The sequence below is a fragment of the Acomys minous genome (genome assembly GCF_964271855.1).
Source record: "Acomys minous genome assembly, chromosome: 16".
Classification (NCBI taxonomy): Eukaryota; Metazoa; Chordata; class Mammalia; order Rodentia; family Muridae; genus Acomys; species Acomys minous.
Genome location: NC_140498.1, coordinates 61,547,150 through 61,575,040, shown reverse-complemented (window position 1 = coordinate 61,575,040; position 27,891 = coordinate 61,547,150). Strand labels below are relative to the sequence as shown.

Here is a 27,891-nt window from a genome sequence, read left to right as displayed (position 1 = left end):
TGGAGGTGTGGAGAGGCCAACAACACAAGCTGAACATCTGAGAACCCTTCTCATGGAACACATGTAGATGGCACCCAGGTGAGCAGAAGATGTAAAAAGGGGGCACTCAGGGAATGATGTAGGGGGATTCAAGGGCCAAAACTTGAGACAGCCCTGCCTGGCTGCTGCAGATCCTCAGAAGGGGACCTGATAACTTTCTTGCAAAGTATGCATAGTTCACAAAAAGAGTCCATGGCAGAGAAGGGTTTACCTGTTGCTTGATTCTGCATGAATAATATGAATAGAAAACTGCTTCAGCTAACTGATATGAAAATGTTTACCACCAATCTGGTCTGTTTTCATTCACATGCTGGGAAATGACATCATCACTCATCTTTCCCCAATCAGGTCTTTCTTCATAGTATTGGCTCTCGCAGCTGACTGTCCTAAACATTAGTCTGTGAGCTAGTTATGGCCTGTCCTGCTTCACCTTGCAGTGTAAACATAAACTGTGCATGCTGTTCTGTTCTGAAGACAGAAGCCATGATCCACATGAAAATCTTTATTCCTGATATGTAAATGGACAGTTCACAAATTGAGTAAAATGAGTTATTTCAAAACACTGCTTTGGTACACTCCTTTAATTAAAGAACTTATAAAGTTTAGTCAAGAAGAAAGCAAGGCCATTCCTCTGGGAAACAGACAGCCATCAAGGCCCCCCTGAGTTAGCATAGCTTTATTGGAAAGACTTTGCTCCAAGACTTTAGATGCAGCGGTCCTAGAATTACTATGCCTTGTCACCCAGACATCATAATACAAACAAATAAAAAATTACTAATAAAAAAATCTCTGTAATGACAGCTAAAAACAGATTTTGCATTCTACATGCTGCTGTCCTTAAATTTCTTTAAATTTAGTCTGCGGTTGTGTTTTGAACAATTTAAATATGGGCTGGACACAGCAAGCCTAGCCACTTAAGACAGTTACCCAGCAATGATAGTGACAGAAGTATTTCTTAAGGACACCAGTGCCTTCAAACATCAGTGACAGAGTCCTAAGTGGAAGGTCCCAGAGGATGAAAAAGAAAGAACAAGTAGAAGATAGAAAGTACAAAAGCTGAGGTGAGGAGGTTTTGGACAAGTTATGTCTCATGTCTAATAAGGTTTTTAAGAATAGCATCTTGTATACCGCTCACAGGGGGAAATGAAATGAAAGGGAGATGTTTATGAGGTCAAGTGAAGCTTCATACAATGAGACAAACTCGAGAGGAGAGAGAGGATCTTACACCTAAATGTTAAATGCTAAGGGCAGAACTTGTAGAAGATCCCACAGAAAATAAGGCTTTCCAAAGTTGGCATCCTTCCTAGAGCATTTCTATACACCAGCCCAAGCTCCAAAAGAATTGCCCAAATGCAGCCCCATAGGAAGTTATTCAGTGGCCAGATCCAGGTCCAGGTCCAAGAATGCACTAGGGTCACATAGGACCCCAAAGTTGGCCTCATCTGGCCTTTGCTTATCACACAGCCCCCTGGAACACCCACCACACCAGCTCCTGCAGCTCACCTTTCTGATCTTCCCCATTGTGGGTGTTCAGGTGGCATCTGCAGTTGCCCTCGGCCTCCCCTAAATGCTCTGTTCAATCCCACCTCTTTCTCCAACCCTGCCCCCTGCAAGGAAAGCCTCTGCACATTCTTAGCATTCCTTGAGACACTCCAAGCCCCACCCCTGGGGCCAAGGGCTTCCCTAGTACAGCAGGTGGCAGATACTTCATGTTTCTTTACCTGCAATCCTTGTTGCCATACTTGGGCAGTGGAGTGCGATTTCTTCCGGTCCTGTCCCCTGAGGCTACTGAACTAGCCCAGGAATTTCAGTTCCCAAGTAAACTTGCCCTTTTTACATTCTATCTGGCTTCCACTGGCTTATTTCACCTGTGGAGATAACCCATCAGCCCCCAGCAACCCTGAGCTCACCAGGTTGTCATTTTGGACCTTGCTGGAGTTTCCCTCACAGCACTCAGCAGCAGTGCTCAATGCACATCACACAGAACCATTAAAGAAAGTTCAGCTAAAGAGCTGCACTTGTGCATGGCAGCCAGAAGAAAGTGTCTCATCTTCATACTGGCTGGTCCACCTGGAGGCTCTGATTGGCCAGCGAGTCTTGAGTGACATGAGTACCTCCCTTAGAATTGCAGTGTCCTGAAGGGATACAGCACAATAGCTCATGGCCCAGGCTTCCAGTCCATTTGCAGAACTGCAGAGATTGGCATTTCAGTAACACGTGTGCATATTCTCCAATAGCCTACTGGTCTGTCTTCCCACACAGCCCCACCACTCCAGCTAGCTCTCCACAGCAGCCTGCTCCTCCCATTTCTGGGCAGTGACCCTCCATTCACCATGTCGGGACTTCGGAACTTGCTTGAGCTTCTCTCACAACACCCAGCACCAGAGGACAGAGCACACTACGAGGAACTACCCAAGTCTGCACAGTCACAAAGCTGACTCTTCAGAAAGACTACGGGAAGAACCCGCCTCCCCATCTGACCTGGGGCATGTCTCTAGCTGGAGGCCCTGATTGGCAACTTTGTCTTGAGTGACATATACACTTCTCCAGGTTAGCATGCTCTGCAGGGGCACAGAATCATGGTTGCTGGCCCAAGCTTCCTACCCAAGGCCAAACGTTTTCCAGAGCTGTAGAGACTTGCATTTCCGTAGCACTGTCCTTCAATGGCATCAACATCTGTCTCCCCAACTAACCCGGGGAGGACACACTGCTTGTGCTTCCTCAGCACAGCCTCCTGCTCCTCCCCTCTGTGGACAGTGACCCTGACCTCAACAAGTCACACAACCAGTAGCCACTTCCCCTGCTTCCTCCTCTATCTAGGTGGGTAAATGAAGAGCCCATTTCTCAACTTGCAGTGGAGTTATCCATATGTCCCACTGGTAAAGAGCAATGTTAGGAGACAAGACTTTAGTTTTGTGTCTTCAGGCTGGGTACAGGCAAACTACTGCTTCTTTTTACCAGGGAGTTATGAGACAACCATGGGAGAAAAGCAGGAAACAGATGACAAACACTGGGAAACACTGTTGTTAGCCTACAACTCTTTCCGAGTGGGAAAGTGAAAAACTATTGCACAGCTATGTTAGTCACGGGTCTCTAGATGAATGGACTGATGGAATCTTTCTTTGGTCCCAGCTGTTTTTCATATCTATCATGTGAAAGGTAGTTGTACACAGCATGAAGCCACAAAACAAAACTTTTGTTTACTAAACTCTCTCCTTAATTTTGAATATTTGGGTACCCTTTCAGTTGTGGCACAGATTGAATACTCCGCTCCAAGTTGAAGGATAGGCTTTGCAAGCTATGCACCCTGATTCCAGGAAGAAGTGAAGTGCCTGAACACGGTGAAGGGAGAACAGACAGGTTCAGCAGTTGTGACCTGGTGAGCTCAGGGTGGCTGCCCAGTAGGGGCCTGGCAGTCATGGCACACACATTTAATCCCAATGCTCAGGAGGCAGGGACAGGGGATCACTGTGAGTTCCAGGCCAGCATGGTCTATAAAGTAAGTTCAGGACAGGCAAGGCTACACAGAGAAACACTATCTTAAAAATAAAACAAAGAAAGAAAGAAACAAAGTAACTCATTTGAGTAATGTAATCAACTGACCATTTCAGTAACATGGAGGAGAGTTTCTGCTTTCAGAGCAGAACAGAAGGTCTGCAGTAAATGCCCAGTGGAACGGAATAGACAATAGCTAGATCACAGACTAAGTTTTGAGACTCAGCTACAGGCAGAAGTCCCCATTGTGAAGAAGGACCTGATTCTAGCAGGGTATGTGAATTTGTAACTTGCCAGCTTTATTAATTCATGCATGTGAATAAAAGCTGATCGGATGATGGGTTACAATTTGGTTAGGTTGGCTTGATCCAGTGACTATTGCAATTTCAGTTAAGGGGCCATTGGCTGAAGCTGTGTGTGTCAGGTTAAAGATCTCAGCAGCTAACATTGCACATAGGGGCAAGGTCAATCCCTATCTTATTAATGCCACTCCCTCTACCAGAGAAGTTTCTGCTCTTTTACAAAGTCAATCTACCTATGTGTTTTCCAAATTATATTTATCTTTCTAAAAAGTTAAATGGTGGTGTTTTTACAATTCACTTTTCTATATATCACTGCTCTAATTCTTTGTTTCTGCTCATGCCAATCTTTTCCAATAATTAAAATACTCATTCTTTTTCTCAGAGGCTTTCATATTTATTTCTGCTTAGAGCAACAGCACCTGTAGATCACCCTTTCTTCATGCTGTGTAGTTAAGATTTCTTTGAGCACCTAACCCTCTGATTCCCACTGCCTGGAAGGCGGTCCTTCACTTCCTTACAGGCAAGGCCCTAACTAGGAAATCAGGAGAAAGGGGCACCAGTGAATGATTGTCCTCTATCCTCCTTGGATTTGCGGGGGGGGGGGGGGGAGTTACAAATAAAGGGGACCTGTGTAAGAATTGTTTTCCCTGACCAACTTGGAAGTGATGGAGTCATAGCACAGACATGGATGGGGAGGAAGAAAAGTGAAAGGTTTACTCATTTCACAGTAATGGGTATTAGCAATGAGTAGTCAGGTATTCAATTTAAGATGATCAGTGAAAGTCCAACTATCCATTTTTGAGGGTCACAGACCAAGGCAATCAAGACTAAGCATGAGGAAATGAACTCATTTCTAAAAACCAAATTTCTGAAGTTTGTTTAGTTCTATCAACGCAGAATAAATGCGCACACTAGTCTAGCTCTACTTGACAAGAATGTTATTTTTCCTGTTTGAAAACGTACATGGTAGCCGGGCGTGGTGGCGCACGCCTATAATCCCAGCACTCGGGAGGCAGAGGCAGGCGGGATCGCTGTGAGTTCGAAGTCAACCTGGTCTACAAAGCGGGTCCAGGACTGGCAAGGCTTCACAGAGAAACCCTGTCTCGAAAAACCAAAAAAAAAAAAAAAAAAAAGAAAAAAAGAAAACGTTCAAGGCGAGAGAAAAGATGGGAGTAAATCTTGGTGTGCTCTACTACATGTTTAGTCTCTGAATTATTTTGGACCATACAACCTGTTCCAAATTTTAAAATAATGATTTAGATTATCCTGAAGTTACTTCAACCTTTTCATTTCTCCCTACAGTTAAGTCTTAAACCCTGAGAAAAAGTTCTGGGTGCCTATAAAAAAATAAATAAAATAAAATAAAATAAAATAAAATAAAGAAAGAAAGAAAGAAAGAAAGAAAGAAAGAAAGAAACCGGGCTGTCAGGTTCTCCTAGCATCACTGTCCCTACTTACTGCAAGGTAATGCTTGGCATACCCCACCCTCTAGCCTAGTGTTGGGCTGCCCTTCTCCTAGCTTCCCTTCCTTATGTAGTCCAATCATTGGGGTTACCTGGTGCTTTTCCTCTATCATTTACAACCCTGACTTCTAGGTCTTCCTCACGATCATCCCCTCCTTCCTTTCTTCATATGACTCAGGAGCATGTACACTCTGGATACCCTTCCACGACCCCCTCCCCCTCGCTGGTGTCTCTGGCTCTTATCTATAACTATCTTACTCCACCATGCATAGAACAGCTATCTCCTTTCCACATTACCTTACAGTCAAATTCACTTTTTTGCTTTGTTACTCTTTGAATTTGACTGAGGTTCAGATGCAGGACTTCTCAGCTATGGAATAGAAATGGCTGTACTGCATATTGAGTGTGTAACATCATATGTGCCTTGAAAAAGAAACAAGAAGTGTTCTGGGAGATTGGAAAAGTCTTTAAAAACAAATTCCCCAGAGTAGTGCTCTGTATGGCCCTAGGCAGCAAGGGTGGAGCTAGGAAGGCTCCAACTGTCTGAGGTATTTGACCTCTGATCCCCCAGTAGAGGAGCTGCTACCTTCCAAAGGCCAAGATGGAGTTTCCAAGCTAATGAGGGACTCTGGGCAGGTTTAGGAAAGAGGGGCCTGAGAGGAAGGTAGCTTACATGTTTTTTCCAGGATTCTTCTCTGATGCAGCTGTAGGGAACTGTGAGGAATACCACATGCCACGCCATGGCGACTGTGGAGGCAGCTGCCCCATGGCCAGGAGGAGAAAGTGTAGTGGTATGTCAGAGTCTGATCTGCTGGGACTGAGATGGAGTGTGGTTCACACTGTGAATGTGTTGGTCTCTGTGGTGATCTGGGCGGAGGTCTTTGGCTTCTGGAAAACCTGAGTGTGGATTCCCTTTAGAAGCCTCAGCTTAGAAGCCCAAGCAGTGGAAAGCTGTGGAGCTTATACTATCACTCTCTAGGGTACACATACAAGCATTGGTTTTCGTGTGCGGTAGGAAGACAGACTAGAAAACTGAAGGCCTAGTTTCTAGAAGTACTGAACCTGACATTCTACAGTCAATTTTTGTGTCAATTGTATAAATAGTGTGGAACTGATAGAAAGTAATTAATGAGGATTATGCTTCATCAATACTTATTTTTCCGATACCACCAGCCACAATGGTATGATTCACGGAAATTCAGTTTCAGGGTACAAATGGACTTTCTGAGAAGCAGAGGGTTCTCAGCTGCACACAGTACATAGACAGGGCAGATTTCACACCTTGTGACATAATACATCTGGCAGGAAGCAGACATAAATTATTCTACAGCATTGTTTTCTTTGTGGGATTCAGTGGGGCTGAATTTGTCTGCAACCACAAGGGGGCACAAAGGCATGTAGGGCCATAGGACTACCTTTCTCATCACATTTTGAGAGAGCTCTAGAGCATGGAACCTCTCTGCAAGAGAGATTGGTAGTAGCTAGAGGGCAGAAATAAAACAGTTTAGGGGTAACTGAGTGATTTTCCTAGTGAAGTCTGTGTTTGTTACACATAGAATCATAGTTAACTTGGTCAAGGTCACACTTTCCCTGGTGGAATTTCCTTAGGTATTTTGCTGAAACCTGAAATATAAATTTAAACTTATGTATTTGCCATTTTATCTCCATTCCCTCATTTTTTTCCCACAAATATTGATTGTGCAATGTTTGTGGTAAGTTCAGGAGTCACATTGTACCAACGTTTATACTATTTCCTCACACTTCCATAGAAAATTATGAGTTTTCTCCTATCATATAGCTTTGGGATCAAGTTTCCTGTGATGAATTGTTAGGAGCTTTGTTTGGATCCTATTGAATTTTTGCTGGAAATTGAACATTTCTCTCTCTCTCTCTCTCTCTCTCTCTCTCTCTCTCTCTCTCTCTCTCTCTCTCTCTCTCTCTCTCTCTTTTGACATCACATCTTTCAAATGGTGTTGTATACTATGGTGTACAAGGGTAAATGATATTCTACTACAGCAAGTCTGTCCACCTGGAAATGGAGTAATATAATGCACAAAGACATAGAAAGTGGACTTAAGTGTAACCTTAGTGACCCACAGTTCATGGATATGGCCACATAAAAGCTAATGCACCAGATATGACTGACTTATCTGAGAACACAAAAGAGAAAATAGAGCATGGTCCAGAACTGAACAATAAATCTGAATGTGACAGAGGTCGGTGAAGCATACAAAATGAACTCTTATAGCAGTGGATTAGGATTTTACACAGATAGCAAGAAAAAGTAGTTAAAACCATGTTGTATTCTTGTCATTGATATAAACTTGTACATATTTAGTGCACTAATTCTGATGCCTTTGGACATATTACCTACACACACTCAACTACGTTACCACAAAAAAGAAAGTAAACTGTGTTCTCCACACACTCTCATTCTAGCCATGTTTCTGTGTGTTTACAGTTGAAGAGATAGAGAAAGTTGTTTTCCAAACCTAGCAACTCGGTACTTTCTGAGATGGCCTCAGGGATGTTCTATACCTTCTGAGAAAAACCACACCCTCATACCTGTCCTGAACACCTCACAGCACGTGATGACCCAAGCTGAGCTCTTGCACCCTCAGGGATAAAATATCTAGTAACCAATCATTTTAAAGGGCATTTTTAAGAACCAATCATGGTCCACCAACTCTGCTTCTGTAAGGGTATGAAAGACTCAAGCTTTGTTTATTCGGGGTCTCCAGATCAATAGAGCCTGGTAGACCCCATCATGATGGATCAATAAAGCATCCCTTGCTTTTTGCATTGGACTGGACTCTTGTGTCTCACTGGGCTCTGGGAAGTAGGACCTAGCCTCCAGGTCTTACACAGTATACAGAATTCATTACTAAATTTTTTTTAATTTATATATTTGCTTCACATTGTGATTGCAGCTCCCACCCTCCTCTTCTCCCTTTCCGTCCCTTCCACCCTTTTCCCTCTATCCCTTCAGAAAAGGCAACATGCGCACTCACACCCATACCACCACTACAAGTCTCATTAGAACTGAGCCCTCACACATCCCCTGAGGTAGGGCAAGGCAGTCTGGCTAGGGAACATTGATTGAAAGTGTCCAACACAGTCTATGTCCTAGACAGCACCTACTCAAATTATTAGTGGACCCATATGATGATCACACTGCCTATGGGTTACATATGTGCAGGGGTCTAGGTCCAGTCCATGTATGCTCTTCGGTTGGTGCTTCCATCTCTGTAAGTCCACATGGATCTAGGCTAGTTGGCTCTGCTGGTCTTCTTGCAGCATTCTCGAATTCTCATAAAATGACAGAATTGCTATAGATACCTGCAATCTTCTGAGTCAGTTTCCATGCACTTTAAATTAGTTTTAGAGGTTTCAGAATTCTCATGTTCATTGCAGTTATAGTCATGGTGACTTTAACGTAAATGGTCATTTCTCGAAGACAAACTAGGTGGCCCAGGAGGACATTGTGGTGAGTTAAGACAATAACAGTGCTTAAAGGATTATACACACTTGGAAAGGGCTTTCACAGTTGGTGCAGTATTATCAACAGCATGACGTCACTGCTGACATGTTGTGCACCTACTCCTTTTCCCCTTTGATATAGTTCTAGTCTTATGAACGCAAACTCTTCTAAGCTGCTCAGGATGGTTGGAGATGCAGGTCAGTAGTTACTTACCTAGAAATCTTACTTGTAGCCTTGTTATATACTAGTTTAGTTAATTACAGGAAAAGCTTTATTCAGTCTCTTGTGTAAATTTTCAAGATTCAGCAGACTGTGCATAGCTAGAAACAAGCAATGTTTGTCTATTTAGAGAAACCGAGATAAATAAAGTTATTCACCCATAGATAGATACGTAGATAGATGAGTATGGTTATTCATTATGGTAAATACATAGATGGTCTTCAAAACACCTCAGAGACTTACAGAATATGGCATTTAATTAGAAAGGCCTTTCCTGACAGAGAGACACAGCTGCTTCGGGTGGCACATCCAATATACTTCAATTAAGCTGAAGGACATCTATGAAACAAATGTGGCCAAATAGCCACTGAATCAAACGACTGTTCTTTACTGCTGGGAGCACACTGACTATCTAAATGGTGAACAAGCATGACACTGGGAAACAGATGTCCCACTCTGTAGAGACTAGGTGGGCCGGTTCTTCAAAATTCCTGCATCATAGAACAAGTCTGTGAGATACTCTGGACTGCTATGCTATCTCACATTAATTACATTCAATGAATTTCTCTCGCGTATGTAAAGGCATGTAAAGACTTCAAAATATGAAATACATTCATAAAGATTCTCTCCTGTGTGAAATCTTTCGTGCCTTTGAAGATGACCATGACATTCAAAGGCTTTACCACAGACATTATATTCATGAATTTTCTGTCCTGTATGAATTCCTTCGTGGCTCTGAAGAAAACTGTGATATGCAAATGCTTTACAACATTAATTACATTCATAAGGCTTCTATCCTGTATGAATTCTTTCATGCCTTTGAAGATCCCTGTGCCATGCAAAGGCTTTACCACATTGATTACATTCATAAGGTTTCTCTCTAATATGAATTCTTTTATGCAGTTGAACAGAACTGTCCCATGTAAAGGCTTTACCACATTGATTACACTCCTAAGGTTTCTCTACTGTATGACTTTTTTCATGCCTTTGAAGAGACGTGTGCCATGCAAAGGCTTTACCACATTGATTACATTCATAAGGTTTCTCTCCTGTATGAATTCTCTCATGCACTTGAAGAGAACTCTGCCGTGCAAAGGCTTTACCACATTGATTACATTCATAAGGTTTCTCTTCTGTATGAATTCTTGTGTGCTTTTGAAGAGATCTGTGCCATGCGAAGGCTTTACCGCATTGACTACATTCATAAGGTTTCTCCCCTGTATGAATTCTTTCATGCATTTGAAGATCCCTGTGCCATGCAAAGGCTTTACCACATTGGTTACATTCATAAGGTTTCTTTCCTGTATGAATTCTTTCATGCCTTTGAAGATCCTTGTGCTGTGCAAAGGCTTTACCACATTGATTACATTCATAAGGTTTCTCTCCTGTATGAATTCTTGTGTGCCTTTGAAGAGATCTGCGCCATGCGAAGGCTTTACCGCATTGACTACATTCATATGGTTTCTCTCCTGTATGAATTCTCTCATGCACTTGAAGAGAACTCTGCCGTGCAAAGGCTTTACCACATTGATTACATTCATAAGGTTTCTCTTCTGTATGAATTCTTGTGTGCTTTTGAAGAGATCTGTGCCATGCGAAGGCTTTACCGCATTGACTACATTCATAAGGTTTCTCCCCTGTATGAATTCTTTCATGCATTTGAAGATCCCTGTGCCATGCAAAGGCTTTACCACATTGGTTACATTCATAAGGTTTCTTTCCTGTATGAATTCTTTCATGCCTTTGAAGATCCTTGTGCTGTGCAAAGGCTTTACCACATTGATTACATTCATAAGGTTTCTCTCCTGTATGAATTCTTGTGTGCCTTTGAAGAGATCTGCGCCATGCGAAGGCTTTACCGCATTGACTACATTCATATGGTTTCTCTCCTGTATGAATTCTCTCATGCATTTGAAGATGATTGTGCTCTGCAAAGGCTTTACTACATTGATTACATTCATAAGGTTTCTCTCCTCTATGAATTCTTCCATGCCTTTGAAGACTCCCATGCCATGCAAAGGCTTTACCACATTGATTACATTCATAAGGTTTCTCTCCTGTATGAATTCTCTCATGCACTTGAAGAGAAATCTGCCATGCAAAGGCTTTACCACATTGATTACATTCATAAGGTTTCTCTTCTGTATGAATTCTTGTGTGCATTCGAAGAGATCTGTGCCATGCGAAGGCTTTACCGCATTGAGTACATTCATAAGATTTGTCCCCTGTATGAATTCTTTCATGCATTTGAAGATAACTGTGCCGTGCAAAGGCTTTACCACATTGGTTACATTCATAAGGTTTCTTTCCTGTATGAATATTTTCATGCATTTGAAGATGACTGTGCTGTGCAAAGGCTTTACCACATTGATTACATTCATAAGGTTTCTCTCCTGTATGAATTCTTGTGTGCCTTTGAAGAGATCTGCACCATGCGAAGGCTTTACCGCATTGACTACATTCATATGGTTTCTCTCCTGTATGAATTCTCTCATGCACTTGAAGAGAACTCTGCCGTGTAAAGGCTTTACCACATTGATTACATTCATAAGGTTTCTCTCCTGTATAAATTCTCTCATGTCTTCGAAGATGACTGCGCTGTGCAAAAGCTTTACCACATTGATTACATTCATAAGGTTTCTCTCCTGTATGAATTCTCTCATGGCTTTGAAGATGACAGTGCCGTGCAAAGGCTTTACCACACTGATTAGATTCATAAGGTTTCTCTTCTGTATGAATTCTTGTGTGCATTCGAAGAGATCTGCGCCATGCGAAGGCTTTACCGCATTGACTACATTCATAAGGTTTCTCTCCTGTATGAATTATTTTATGCCTGTCAAGAGAACTGTGCTGTGCAAAGACTTTACCACATTTTTGACATTCATAACGTTCCTTTCCAGTATGAATTTTCTCATGAATTTGAAGAGAACGTTGACATTCAAAGACCATAAAACATTGTTTACATTCATAGGGTTTCTCTCTAGTTTTTGTTCTTTTATGAATCTGGAGACTACTGTGACTTACAAAGGATTCACCATACTGAATATCTTCATATGGTTTCTCTCCAGCAGGAATTATTTCTTGCCCTTGAGGATGACTTTGACATGACCATGATTTACCACACTGAGTAAATAAAGAAGGTTTTCCTCTAGTGTATCTTCTTTCTTTCCTGCAACGATAATTCGCACATGTTAAAGTTATACCACATTCATTACACTGATTAATTTTTTTATCCCTGTGAATTAATTTTACATTTCGGTCTAATTTTAAAAGTAATCAGATCTCATGGTAATGTCAGTTTATTGACTTTCATTTTTCCTTCCTTCTTCAAGTTTTATTTTGCCTCTCCTAAGAGGCGTGTGATTTTAAGATCATGTATTGCATGGACCACATTTATAGCATCCTTTTACTATAGAAGAGGGTTTTTCACATGTAGGAAGAGAACTGGGAGAAGTCAGATTTACAACTCTGGTTGCATTAAAATTTTTCCTATCATGTCAGTCATACTACAATTGCAAAATGAACCGAGGCAAACAGAGGCAATCCACATTGATAGTACTCATGCAGTGTGAGTTTGTGGATGTATTGCCAATAAATTGGAAAAGCCATTCATTATACACAGTATTACGTTCAGAAAGTCTACACGTTATTGGTACCACTACAAATCTTCTAATTCTTCTGGGTAAGAGAGGGTTATATTGCTTTGTTCAATGTTCCTATGCCAACACGGCTTGTATCCATAGAAGGTTAATGTGTACATCTTCTGCAGTATCTAAGTAATACGAGACTAAAGAGATTAGCAGTTGTACAATCTAGCTCACTATGATTCAAATGGTGATATTTGTTAATGCATTGTTTTGTTATCTTCTTTCTTAGAGAAATGACTTACAAAAATGAATCAGAGCCGGGCATGGTGGTGCATGCCTTTAATCCCAGCACTAGGGAGGCAGAGGCTGGTGGATCGCTATGAGTTCGAGGCCAGCCTGGTCTACAAATTGAGTGTAGGACAGCCAAGGATACACAGAGAAACCCTGTATCAAAACACCAAAAAAAAAAAAAAAAAAAAAAAAACAGATACCTGATTTTGAGGTACATGTCTTTGTCAGAATTTAATAATCATCGATACACTTCAAACCGTGCATATTTACACTCTTGCTTTTCTTTACAACTTAAAGGATGCACTAAAAGTAATTCACAGGAATATTCATATCAACTTGCATATGAAAATTACCTTCTATATCTTCTAGAAGTATGAAGATTCTCTTCAATGTTATGGTCTTCCCAACTGTAACCTAAAATAGAGGAACCAAAAATGCATAATATATTAATGGAAATTAGGCAAAATTCAAGTTACCCTTCAGTTAACGTCAGACATCTGGCTGATTTACTCATCTAATTCATCCTTATTTTCAGTTGACATTACACTAACAAATAATAGCAATGGAGAAACAGTTGTCACTAGATTTTAAAAAGCAACATAAAATTCACAGTCGTACCTATGGCAGTGAGGTTCCTGTAGGTCTCCAGCATCACCTCTCTGTAGAGACTCTTCTGGGCAGGATCCAGCAAGGTCCACTCTTCCTGAGTGAATTTCACATTCACATCATCATAGGTCACTGCATCCTATAATATTTCATACAGGGGTGCAAGAGAAAGCATGATAGTGATGACACTGTAACTGTGTCCTTTATTGACAATATATTCACATAATTCTGTGGCTTCCTCCACTAATTTCCTGATACAGATGTTCTAATGTAACCAAGTCATTTTATAAGGATCCTGAAAACTGAGGTCCACTTCTGTCATTCCTCAGCCCTTGAATAGCCTATAGCCTTGCAAGATAAACGCCAATCATCAGAGGGATGGGGAGGTAGAGAAACAGTTTAGGAATACTGGGCTCATGTCAGAGAAATTATATAAACAATTACTAATGATAAAAATGATTTTTAAACTGAGTGTATTTTTTCATGCTGTTAATCTCAGTAGTCAAGAAGCTGACACATGACTATCTCATGATGTGACTGCCAGCCACGTCTATGCAATGAATACCAGGGCAGCAGGAGGTCACAGCTTAATACTGAAGTGTTACCCAACACATGAGATAACATTTACAACCTCGACAAAATTAATTAATGACATATATATATAGGTTGTTTGTTTGTTTATTTTTTGTTTTGTTGGTGGCATTGTTTCTCTGTGTTAGCCTTGGCTGCCATGGACTCACATTGCAGACCAGGATGGCCTTAAAGACACAGTGAGCTACTTGCCTCCTGAGTGCTGTGATTTGGGGCGAGGGCCACAATGCCGGGCTTCATAATATATCGTAGACATAAATGTTAAATGCTGAGAACAGAATTTTTAGAAGAGGCTAGAGAAACCAGGGGTCTGAATGTTTCTACTCACAAGGCCCTGCTCCCAATGCTTTGTGTAGATGTAATCCACACAGTGCAGGTAGTCAGAGACCATCACCAAGTCCAGAAAATTACTAAGACTGAAAAGGACCTCACAGGTGGCCACATCTGGTGCTGCTTATCTCGCAGCCCCAGGGAAGACCCACTACACCAGTTTCCTCTGCTCAGCTGTCTGTTCCTTGTACTGTGAGCAGTGACTCTGCACTTACCATGTTGTGTCTTCTGACCTTGCCTGAGCTCTCTTCACAGCACCCAGCACAAATACTCAGAGCATATCGCACACAGTCACTCAAGTCCACTCCTCTACAGAGCAGAAGTTACAGCATGGTACCCAAAAGATCACTCTTTCTCTCTTTCCTGGAGTCCCTGATTGGCCATTGAGTCTTGAGTGACAGGAGCACTTCCCTATGGTTAGAGTGTGCTGAAGGGACACAGGACAGTAGTTCCTGGAACAGGCTTCCATTGCAGGACCAGTCTTTTTTTCTTATGTGGAGAGATCTGCATTTTAGTAGCACTCATACCTGTTCTCCAAGACCCTGCATTTCCACCTTTGCACTCACCACAGGGCAGAACCAGCCACTCAAGCCTCCTGAGGTCAGATGCCGGCCCCTCCCCCTTTGCCCTTGAGCTCACCAGGTCCCAACTTCTGAGCTTGCCTGAGGTCCCAGCAAAACCCTCAGGCCCTTCCCTTCTTCTTCCTGGAATCAGGGTGCACAGCTTGCAAAGCCTTTGCCCATTCTGGAGTGGAGTTATCAGTCTATCCCACAAGTGAAAGGGTACGCAAAAGATTCCAAATTACAGAGAGTTTAGGAAACATGATTGTTGTTTTGTGGCTTCATACTGTGTTCAGGAAAACTGCAGCAACCTTTCACATGATAGATAGGAAACAAACCTGGGAGGAGAGCAGGCAAGAGATGATAATCATTTTGGAGGGGTTGGAGAAATGGCTCTGTGGTTAAGAGCACTGCCTGCTCTTCCAAAGGTCCTGAGTTCAATTCCCAGCAACCATATGGTGACTCACAGTTATCTACAGGGCGATCTGGCGCCCTCTTCTGGTGGGCAGGCATAGAAGAAGGTGAAACACTGTATACTTAAATAAATCTTAAAATAAAATAGAGAGATAATCATTTTGAAGCACTAAAACTTAATCAACACATCATCCTCAGTGGAAAGGTGAGTAAAAAGAAAACCAAAACCCACAGTTGTGGTAGGGCAGGGGGTGGGGCTGGGGTAGAGGATGGAGTGGAGGTGTGAAGGGAGGGAGGGGTGGGGATGAGGGTGTCTTCCCCAGCAAGGAGAGAAGAGTCAGTGGGTCTCTGCTGAGCAGAGGGCTCTTAGAGGATATAGGGAATCAACAAGGACAGGGAGTGAGCCAGGCATGATGTTCAAGGTAATGTCTCAGGTGACAGACTAGCAATCATGCTGCTTCCCTGCTGTGACACACAGGCACCCAGGTGCTTTTTAATTACACAAGTTTCAGATAATATGCCACCAACCCCAGCACATTGGAGGCCAATTTATATCCTTGAATTTGACACCTTGGTTATGTAAGGATCAGAAAGAACGGGAGGTGTGGCCAGGTGTGGTACAGCATGCCCTTAATCCCAGCAATCCTGAGGCAGAGGCAGGCCAATTGCTGGGAGTTAGAGACCAGCCTGGTCTATAAAGTGCGTCCATGACAGCCAATGCTACACAGAAAATCTCTGTCTCAAAAAAACAAAAAGAAAAAATCCATAACAAACAAAACCACCAAGAATGGGGTTGTGGCTTTGATGGAAGTCATGAAGTCATTTAGCCCTGGGCTATGGATCCTCAGTATAAATTTTGTAGCCACACCTTGCACCAAACTCTCCCCATACCTGTTAATCCTAATTAGAGTCCTGTTTTGCCAGAATGCATGTCTTTGTACCCTATTCTTGCCTGGTGGCCAGGGAGGCCAGGAAATAGTGTCAGAATGCCTGGGACTAGAGCAACAGATAGTAATGAAGATGCTTTATGAATTTCCTAGAAGTTCTATGGTAGCTAACTATCTGCTGTAAATTCTGCCCCAGGAGATCTGGGATCTTCTTGGCCTTTTTAGGCACTGTGTACAAATATATACAGGCAAAAAACCTGTAATCATAAAATAAAAACAAGGCTTAGAAAAAAAAAGAAGGAATGGAATTCTCTACAGTGATGTCACAGGCTTCAGTCAGAGCAGACAGGGCTAGTTAAAATGAACTATTTTGAGTCTTCCATGAAAGCAAGTGTGTCCTTCTTTTTATAACTTCTATATGTTTCTGCATGATTTTTAGCCAACATTGGCCACAGATGTCTCTGTCTTTACATTGCGACCATCTTTAGACATGGATGTGCTAGTTGAGCATGAGTAGGAATAGGCAGAACTCTATATGAACTTGTCCAGAATCACGATATAGTATCCGAGGCTTTCCTTTTGGAGAGAGTTTTCTGAAATAAGGCTTTCGAACTGGAAAGATCTTTCCTTAATGCAGATCTTTTGAGATGATAATATTGATCTTTAATCAGGGCCACAGCTATGGGTGTCAACCTACAGATAAAGAAGATATTGAAGAAGGACGCTTCCTTTCTTTGCCTGTTTTCATTAGTCTAGGCTAGAAAATTTTCATTCCTTTAGTGTCTTTACATCCTAATTTTTGGACTTCTGGAGTATATTGAGCACCAGATAAGACATCCAGCCACATGGACCAAACAAGTTCGGGAGTCTCTACGTTTCCTTTGGTGGATAGTCAACGTTGAACTAGCTGGAGCACAGTTGTGAGACATTCAAAAAATTTACTTTCAAAATACACAGAATGAGATCCACTCTACCAGTTATGCTCATGTTGAGAACCTTGACTAATAAAACTGTGTTTTTCATCTGCCCACTGTGGAAGATGTGCTAGGTAGCAATAGTATTTTTGTTGTCACTTGGTTTTTTGTTTGTTTGTTTGTTTTTCAAGACAGGGTCTCTCTGTGTATCCTTGACTGTCCTGGACTCCCTTTGTAGACCAGAATGGCCTCTAACTCACAGCAATCTGCCTGCCTCTGCCTCCCAAGTGCTGGGATTAAAGGCATATGCCACCACTGCCCAGAAGCAATACAGTTTGTAGAATCATTATGCCCTGATCCACTTCTATTCAAGTATTTACTTACCTTGCAGACTACACCTTTTATAATTATTCATTTGTTAAGAGCTTAATTTGATTTTAGCAGAAGAAAACCTCTAAAGTAATGGAACCATCATTGAGCTTTTGGCAAGAGAAAAACATCTCATTTTGTTTGTGGTCTGGTTCCTGGTAAAACTGTTTCCTGTCTCTGTACAAATGCCTCTTCAGTAGCTTCCCTGGGCTCTCTCTAGAGGGAGTTGGCCATATCCTATTCTACCACATCTTCTCTGATTCATCACCTCTTCTTCCACACAATCATATCACTATCAAGCCTGGGTGCTGCTTCCTTCTTTAAATTCACTTAACCTTCAATTAGGATGAAAGGACTATATCACCATATATGGATCTAAGCTTTTCTTTACTAGATATTTGCTCTATACCAGGCTGGCCTTAAACACAAATCTGTTACTTCTGTCTCCTGGATTAAAGGCATGTTTTGTATTACAACTGGATCACACAGACGTAGGAGACCTTTGGACGTGATCTCTTGCCTGCTGGGTTACATATACCTAAGAAAGTCTTTACATGCTATCTCTTATGAGAACAGCCATGTTATGAATTAATATTCTTCTGCAGAAGGGGGCATCCCTGGGAAAGGAAGGGTCCTTGGAACCTTTGGGGGTGAATCTAGCTGAGACTCCGAGCATCAGGTGCTAAGAGGCTGAAGTTGCCAACTATTATAGACAAGTGGGACTTCCAGTGGAGGGAGGGGGACACAAAACCACCCTTAAAGCCTTCGACCCAAAATTTATCTCGCCTATAAAAAGTATAGGGATAAAGATGGATTAGAATTTGAAGAAATGGCAATCAAATAACTTGCTACTCTACATAACACCTACCCAAAGGAGAAAGAGCCAATCCCTCACACTATTAAGGATACTTTGCTATGCTTGCAGACTGGTTCTTAGCATAAGTGTTTTCTGAGTCTTCCTCCAGCACCTGATGGAAACTGATGCAGAGATCCAGAGCCAAACAATAGGCAGAGAGCAGGAAATTTGGATGAACGGTAAGAAGAAAGATAGTGTGATCCTGGGTAGTTGAGGAGACCACAAGAAAACCTACAGTCAACTATCTTGAGCGCATGGGGACTCACAGAAACTGAACCATAATCAAAGAGCATACATAGGCTGACTACACATATATAGAAGATGTGCAGTTTGGTTAACAGTGGGAGCCCTAACAATGGGAATAGGAGCCATCTTGACTATGCTGTCTGACTTTGGATCCCTTTTTCCCTATCTGGGCTGCCTCCTTAGGCATCAGTGGGAAAGGATGTTCTTAGTCGGGCTGCAACTTGAGATGCCGGGGAGGTTGATAGCACTTGTGGGCCTCCCCTTCACTGAGGAGAAGGAGGGCTACTTGGGGAAAGGAGGAATGATGGTGGGACTGGGAGTAGAGGAGGGAGAGGTCAGGCTGTAAAGGGATTTAATTAATTAGTTCATTAATTAAAAATACGGGTAGCAAAATAGCTTAACATTGAATACTAACTGCTTCTACTATATCTTACGTGATTTAGGGGCACAGTCTATAGTTGTGGATGCATGACAGCATGAGAAGGAATCTGAACAAGCAGTTTCAAACACAACACAGTAGAAACAAAAACATAAAACGGGTTGAGTCTACAGACACTCAAATCCCATCCCCAAAAAGGCATGTAGGTAAACGCTTAGTACAAAAGTACCGCTAAGAAAGCCAAAAAACAGTGGAGATAAGTGTTTAAAGAAATGACACCACTGAGAGTCTTTCTGATTTGACCAATTATACTCTGATATAGGCCATTATTGACTCACAGTGAAAATGCATTTTAATCAACTTAAATGATCCTAGTGGTCTGCAACTGTTCATAGAGTATTCAAGAACAAAGACTCTTCTGACACTCCAGAAAATCTTTTGATAGGTATATTTTCTAAAATCTGGAAACAAGTTATATTTTTACAATATACAATGGCACAGAACATACCTTCCCGTTTGAATTGAGAGAAATGTATATATAGTGAGGAAAGAATGGATGGAGGCCCAAAAAAAAACAACAAAAAAAAAAAGAAAGAAAAAGGAAAGAAAGAAAAGAAAAGAAAAAACAAAACGAAACAACAAAAAAAAAAAAACAGCAGGGCAAGCACCAAGTACCCTACCTCTGTCTCAGATACATGGGGCTTCAGTTTCAAAGGGTATAGATAGCCCTATGACTACAATTTCTCATTCATTACTCAGTTTTGTTACTTTAGCTTAGTATATGTATCTCTCCATGGTATATTTCTCAAGCTTAGGTATCTCAACATCTTATGGTCTCAAAATGCAACACGGGCTACATATCCAAAGCCTGGTGAAATTATATCTCATAGTTTCCTTATTGGGGCACTGTCTCTGCAAAACAAAAGTTGCTAGAGCAACGTTGAACTAAATTCACAAAGACAGAATACATGACCTTGAATTTTGCATCTTTCTTGGTTTAAAACAAGTACAACAATGTGTGATCCTGCCAACTTTGGTTTCTAAACTGAGATGAAATATGCCACGCATGGATCAGAGTTGCAGCAGGTTTTATATGAAGTGCCTGCTTTGCAATCACTTTGCCTATACTTTCCATTCATTTAAGATGTAGCAAGAAGGATGTTACCCATCTTAGGCTTCCAATGCAGAGGTAGGGCTTTCTCTTTACTGGTGATAATTTCCTTGAGAAATCCCTTCCTCTCTTTCAGGATTTGACTGCCATCTAAAACTACCTAGTTCTGTTTTTTCTCTAAAACCACACACTGCACTTTCTTCGGCCCCACTTGTTGCTTTTTCAGATGGTTCTGTCAGTTCACAGTCTAACATTCTGTAAGGTAAGAAGAGAAACTCAACCTTGAAAATTATAACAAAAACCATGGACAAACATTGTTTCCTGGCTTGCTTGCTTACTTGAGCACTCTCTTATTAGCAGCCTGATATCTTATCCAAGCCAGGACCACTTGCTGAGGAATACTGCAACCCTAGTGGAAGAGCCTCCCACATCAATCATCAATCAATATAATCTCTCACAGATATAGCAATCAGCCATTCTGATGAGGGCATGCCTCACCATTAACATTATTGCCTGCGTTAATTGGCTTATCTGCAACTTAAATATTCTTAATCCTAGAAGCCTGCTAGCTTTGGCCTCTTGGAATTCAGGAATAGCCCACACTAACCACGTGGACACCAAACTCAGGGCAGAGATAGTTTAATGACTATTTAACAAAAACTGACTGGTCTTCCCTGGAGGGGGAGACCTGGTGGCACTCAGAAGAAGGACAGCAGGTTACCAAGAAGAGACTTGATACCCTATGAGCATATACAGGGGGAAGAAATCCCCCTCAGGAACTGTCATAGGGGCAGGGAATAGGGGGAAAATGGGAGGGAGGGAAGAATGGGAGGAGACAAGAGATGGGATAACCATTGAGATGTAACAAGAACAAATTAATAAAATAATATATATCTTGGAAAAAAAACTGACTGGTCAAGAACATAGTATGGTTTTGAGAAAGGACACTGTGACCCAGACCATTCACAGAGCAATTTAAAAAAGATAATCAGGGAGAATCAATTTTATTTCAGGTATATTGTATCCTACCCAGGCAGGAAGAATTCTATTCCTGCTACATTGTGCCTAGGTGGATAGACAAAGCATTTTTAACTGATTCCATGGGATATAAGGTAAAGGTATTAGGGATGTGCTATCGCCCTACTCATCTCCTGAGAAAGAAACAATGCAGGGTAATATTGCTTAACTCCAACAGAACACACATTTATCTTTAACTCAAGCAGAACAAGCATTTATCATCTGTTGTCACTGATTCATGGTATTGTTTGGTGCTTCCTATTGGACTGGATTATTGGTACCCTACCAAGGAAGAATAGAATCTCCCCCAAAGAATTGCTTCTAAACTAATTCACACCCCTTTTTTCTATGAACCTTCTTTCTCCCCTACCTCTGGTTGGTAAATTAAAAGAAAGATAAAAGGATTTAGGAACCCTAAATAAAGTAGGTTTTGAAAAATCTAAACCTACAATAGGCTTGGTACTGGAGCTACAGAGTGGCTCCATTTGAACAAACCTCCCACCCTGTAAGATCCCTGTCAGCAGCAACTACAACTGATGCTTTGGGGGCTGCTGCCTTTTCCATGGCTTCAGCTTCTCAGTTTCTTCAGGAGTGTGATCACTCATCCCAGCACTGTGGAGATTTAGCCACAGAAGCTCTGCAGTCTTGTGGTGTTCCTGTCTGGAGTTGCGGAGAGGCCAACACCACAAGCTGAAGATCTGAAAACCCTTCTCATGGAACACACACAGGTGGCACCTAGGTGAGCAGAAGATGTAAAAAGGGGGCACCCAGGGAAGGATCTAGGGGGATTCCAGGGCCAAAACTTGAAACAGCCCTGCTTGGCTGCTGGAGATCCTCAGACGTGGACCTGATAACTTTCTTGGGAAGCATACATAGTTCACAAAAAAAGGTCCATGGCAGAGAGGGGGTTTACCTGTTGCTTGATTCTGCATGAATAATATGAACAGAACAATGCCTCAGCTAACTGCTATTAAAATCCAAAGAATTCACTGGATATTTACAGAACGTTCTACACAAACATAGAAGAGTTTGCCTTCTTCTCAAAAACAAATGGAAATATCTCCAAAATTGAACACATACTCAAACACAGTGAAAGTCTCAAAAGATACATGGTAATCGAAACAACCCCTGCATTCTATCAACCAGCATAGACTAAAGCTACACATCATCAACAACAGAAACAAAAGAAGTCTTTAAAACTCAGGGAAACTAAATAACTCTCTCCAGAGGGAAAATGGGTCAAGACAGAAATAAAGATATTAAAGACCTTGTAGAATTCAATGCAAATGAATGCACATCATATGTAAGCATATAGTACACAAGAAAAGTGATGATAAAAGGATAGCTGATAGCACTAAGTGCATACATAACATATACAAGACATCTCTTACTAGGAACTTACCAGCACATATAAAAGTCTAGAACAAAATGAAGGAAGCACAACTAAAAGTAGTAGACAGGGAGAAACTATTGAATTAGGGCTGAAATCAAAAAATAAAAACAAAGAGAACAATACAAGGATTTATGAAACACAGAGTTGGTTCACTGAGAAAAATCAACAAAATGGACAACCTTATTGAAATAACTAAAAGACAGGGAAGGAATATTCACATAAAAGAAAAAAGAAAAAGAAAATAAAAAGGGTGCCTTACAATGGGAAAATCTCCAAAATCATAAGGACATACTTTTAAATACCTGTATTGCAGCAAAATGAAAAATCTAAACAAAATGAATAATTTTCTTGATAGGTACCTATTGGTCTGCTGTTTTTGATGCTAACTAATATAAGACCATCACATCTGGGCAGGGCAAATGGAATAGACATGGCTAAGGGTCTAGGGCTTGGGAAGACAGAGAGAATCTTGGGATGAAGACAGATCTGAGGACAAGGGAGAGAAGGAGGTCTCACCGGAATGGGTTAGGTGGAGGAGAAGCACATGGCCAGCATGGATGGAGGATTTGGCCCTGATGAAGAACATTAGCAAGTATGTGGGATTCTGGATGTGAGGTAGCTTGATAGAAATTATTAGAATTAAATGCTGTGGGATTGGAACACGTATTCCATACCTGCCCCACTAAGGGAAGTTTAGAGAATTAATATCTGCCCTGCCCTAGGTTAACTATGGGTATTTTAAAATATAACAGGTGTCTGTGTCTTGACTGATTGCTAGCGGGTTATACTGTTGTAATAATAATAGGCATAGGCCTAATAATGTTAATTACTTACAGGTAAACTTAACAACAACATGTAGCACTTACCAAAGTTAAATCCAGATGACATAACAATTTACCATAAGTAGACCTCTAACACCTAGTGACATGAAAGAATTCACTAAAAGACTCCCAACAAAAGAAATGCAGGACTGGATGCTTTTAGTGCATAATTCAATGAGACTTTCAAAGAAGACTTAGTTTCAATGCTGCTCAAAGTACTCTACAAAATAGAAACAGAAGGAAAGTTACCCAGTTCATTTAATGAGGCAACAATACCTTGACACATGAAGGATATAAAGACTCAACAAAGAAGGAGATTTACAGACCAATTTTGTTCATGAACATTGAAGCAAAAATGCTCAATAAAATAAATGTAAATGGATTTCAAGAACACATAAAGAGAAAACCCACATGGTTGACGAAGTTTCATCCCATTGATGCAGGAATGGCTCATGACAGGAAAACCAGTAATGGTAAAATAAATAAACTGACATAGGGAAAAACATCACAAGGTCATCTTATTAGACACTAAGCAAGCCCTTCACAAAAATTCAACACCAATTCATGATAAAAGTCTTGGAGAGATTACAATAGCAAGGGACATACCTATACATATTAAACACAATTTACACAAGTCTATAGCAACACCAGCTTAAATGGAGGGAACCTCAAAGCAATTCCACTAAAATCTAAATAAAGAGAAGTCTCTCCTCTTTCTCCATTTCTACTTAATATAACACTTGATGTCCAACCTAACCAATATGGCAACTAAAAGTGGTCAAGAGGGTGGAATTTGGAAAGGAAGCATTCAATGTATGCTAATTGGCAGATGATACTATAGTATATATAAGTGACACCAAAAACTCTACTACCAAACTTGTACTGTTTGACTTTGCCCTTCTGGGCAATGTTAGCTGCTGAGATCTGACAGACACCAACAACCAGTAGCCTAAGTCTGAAATGTCTGAGCTGACTTAACTGTGTCAATGAGGATTGCACATATCTGCATAGAAGAGTGCATTAAAACGAAATTTAATATTCGGTGGCTAAAACTAACCTACCCAAAATGTTTACCCACTGATCTCGTCTGTTTCAATTCATATGCATGAGTTAATCCATGCTGGGAGATGACATCATAATTCACCTTGCCTCAATTAGGTCTTTCTTCATAGTATTGACTCTTGCAGCTGACTGCCCTAAACATTAGTGTGTAAGCTAGTTACGGCCTGTCCTGCTTCACCCTGCAGTGTAAACACAAACTGTGCATCCTGTTCTGTTCTGAAGACAGAAGCCATGATCCACATGAAAATGTTATTCCTAATATGGAAATGGACAGTTCATTACATGACTAAAGTGAGTATTTTTAAACTCTGCTGTGGTACAATCCTTTAATTAAACAACTTAAGAAGTTTAGTCAAGAAGAAAGCAAGGCCATTTCTCTGGGAAGCAACAGACAGGCTTCAAGGCCACCTGAGTTAGCCTACTTTATCAGAAAGACTTTTCTCAAAGACATTAGATGCAGCGGTCCTAGAATTAATATGCATACATACATACATATAACACACACATAATACACACAGATACAAAACCAACTAATAAAAAATCTCTGTAATGACAGCTAAAAACAGATTTTGCATTCTACATGCTGCTGCCATTAAGTTTCTTTAAATTTAGTCCCCAGGTTGTTTTGAAGAATTTAAATATGGACTGGACACAGCAAGCCTAGCCACTTAAGACATTTGCCCAGCAATGACAGTGACAGAAGTATTTTTAAGGACCCAGTGCCTTCCAACATCAGTGACAGAGTCCTAAGTGGAAGGTTCCAGAGGATGAGAAAGAAAGGAGAAGTAGAAGATAGAAAGTACAAAAGTTGAGGTGAGGAGGTTTTGCACAAGCTATGTCTCATGTCTAGTAAGGTTTGTAATAATTGCATCTTGTATCCTAGCATCCTGACTTCTAACACGCCGGTTAGCATACTGTTTATCTGTGGGGTGTGTTGGAGGCAATCCTCCTTCAGCTAAATTCTACCTGAGCGTTTTAAATTTCTATGAATTGCTGCATCCTTCACATCATCAATTCTACTTTTCTCCATCAAAGCTTAACACGGGCCAAATGTGGCCACATCTGGCCTTTGCTGACCACACAACCTCAGGGAGGACCCATGACACCAGCTCCTGTAGCCCACTTTTCTGATGTTCCCCAATGTGGGTGTTCAGTTGTCATCTACCTGGTCTGTTAGATCCTGCTTCTTTCTCCAATCCTGGCCCCTGCAAGGAAAGCCTCTGCACATTCTTAGCATTCCCTGAGATGCTCCAAGCCCACTCCTGAGGCCAAGGACTTCCCTAGTACAGCAGGTGGCCAATACTTAATCTTCCTTCACCTGTAATCCTAGTTGCCACGGGCGGGGGGGGGGGGGGGCGGGCTGACGAGGGCAGGTGGGGTAGGGCGGGTCGAGTGGGGCGATTTCCTCAGGCTTTGTATACTGACACTCCTGAACTAACCAAAGAAATTCAGTTCCTAAGAAAACTTGCCCGATTTTTTTTCTTTTTTCTTTTTTTTTTTCTTTTGGTTTTTCGAGACAGGGTTTCTCTGTGTAGCCTTGGCTGTACTGGACTCACTTTGTAGACCAGGCTGCGCTCGAACTCACAGAGATCTACCTGCCTCCGTTTTACTTTCAATCTGGCCTCCATTGGCTTACTTCACCTGTGGAGATAACCCATCAGTCAGCAGTGACCCTGAGCTCACCATGTTGCCACTTTGGCGCTTGCCTGTGCTTCCCTCACAGCACTCAGCAGCAGTGCTCAAAGCACCTCACACAGACCCATTAAAGAAAGCTCAGCTAGAGAGCTGCACTAGTGCGTGGCAGCCAGAAGAAAGAGCCTCATCTTCATAGTGGCTGGTCTGCCTGGAGGCTCTGATTGGCCAGCAAGTCTCCAGTGACATGAGCACCTCCCTTAGAATTACAGTGTCCTGAAGGGACACAGCACAATAGCTCATGGCCCAGGCTTCCAGTCCATTTGCAGAACTGCAGAGATCGGCATTTCAGCAGCACGTGTGCGTAGTCTCCAATAGCCTACTGGTCTGTCTTCCCACACAGCCCCACCACTCCAGCTAGCTCTCCACAGCAGCTTGCGCCTCCCGTTTGTGGGCAGTGACCCTCCACTCACCATGTCGGGACTTCGGAACTTGCTGAAGCTTCTCTCACAACACCCAGCAGCAGAGGTCAGAGCACACCACGCGGAACCATCCAAGCGTGCCCAGCTCTTCAGCAAGGCTCCCGGAAAAACCCGCCTCCGCGTCTCTGCCTGGAGGCTCTGATTGGCCACTACATGTTGAGTGACATATACACTGACCATACTAAAAAAGTTTAGTACTAGAAAATACTTTAATATCACAAGAAATTAGAATAATCAAGAATGTGTACAATAGCTATGAAAGAATAAATGGGATGGAGAGAAAAAGCCTAAAACAAAAGCAGAAACATACACAAAAGTTTTTGACAAAAAAACCTAAGGAAACACATGCAGGAAAAGTTTGTACTTGACTGATATTACACATTTACTTCTGATTCTATTTGTATAAATTTTAAATAAATGGAGTCACAACTCACATAAAATTAACTAAAAGTGAACCTTAACCTGTTATGTTGTGGACTTTCCGTTTCTTACAAACAGGCCTCATATTCTGGAGTTAGTCAGAGACCATCACCAAGTCCAGAAAATTACTAAGAAAGAAAAGGACCTCACAGGTGGCCACATCTGCTGCTGCTTCTCTCGCAGCCCCAGGGAAGACCCACTACACCAGTTTCCTCTGCTCAGCTGTCTGTTCCTCCTACTGTGAGCAGTGACTCTGCACTTACCATGTTGTGTCTTCTGACCTTGCCTGAGCTCTCTTCACAGCACCCAGCACAAACACTCAGAGCATATCGCACACGGTCACTCAAGTCCACTTCTCTACAGAGCAGAAGTTACAGCATGGTACCCAAAAGATCACTCTTTCTCTCTCTCCTAGAGTTCCTGATTGGCCACTGAGTCTTGAGTGACAGGAGCACTTCCCTATGGTTAGAGTGTGCTGAAGGGACACAGCACAGTAGTTCCTGGCACAGGCTTCCATTGCAGGACCAGTCTTTTTTTCTTAAGTGGAGAGATTTGCATTTCAGTAGCACTCCTACCTGTTCTCTAAGAGCCTGCATTTCTACCTTTGCACTCACCCCAGGACAGAACTAGCCACTCAGGCCTCCTGAGCTCAGATGCCTGCCCCTCCCCCTTTGCCCTTGAGCTCACCAGGTACCAACTTCTGAGCTTGCCTGAGGTCCCAGCAAAACCCTCAGGCACTTCCCTTCTTCTTCCTGGCACCAGGACGCACAGCTTGCAAAGCCATTGCTCATTTTGGAGTGGAGTTATCAGTCTATCCCACAAGTGAAAGGGTACACAAAAGATTCCAAATTAAAGAGAGTTTAGGAAACATGATTGTTGTTTTGTGGCTTCATGCTGTGTTCAGGAAAACTGCAGCAACCTTTC

General features: G+C 41.8%; 1 protein-coding gene across 1 annotated transcript in view; it reads right to left on the bottom strand.

Moving 5' to 3' along the window:
• Positions 1 to 26,890, bottom strand: part of LOC311587541 (uncharacterized protein) — a 297,218-nt gene extending 270,328 nt beyond the window's left edge. Inside the window, exons 1-4 of the mRNA XM_084764499.1 lie at positions 26,539 to 26,890; positions 13,496 to 13,622; positions 13,231 to 13,291; positions 12,024 to 12,168 (exon numbers count right to left, since the gene is read on the bottom strand). Of these exons, the coding sequence (XP_084620625.1) occupies positions 12,024 to 12,168; positions 13,231 to 13,291; positions 13,496 to 13,622; positions 26,539 to 26,727 (522 nt within the window). The 5' untranslated portion in view covers positions 26,728 to 26,890. The remainder of the gene's footprint in view (positions 1 to 12,023; positions 12,169 to 13,230; positions 13,292 to 13,495; positions 13,623 to 26,538) is intronic.
• Positions 26,891 to 27,891: the final 1,001 nt, after the last annotated feature.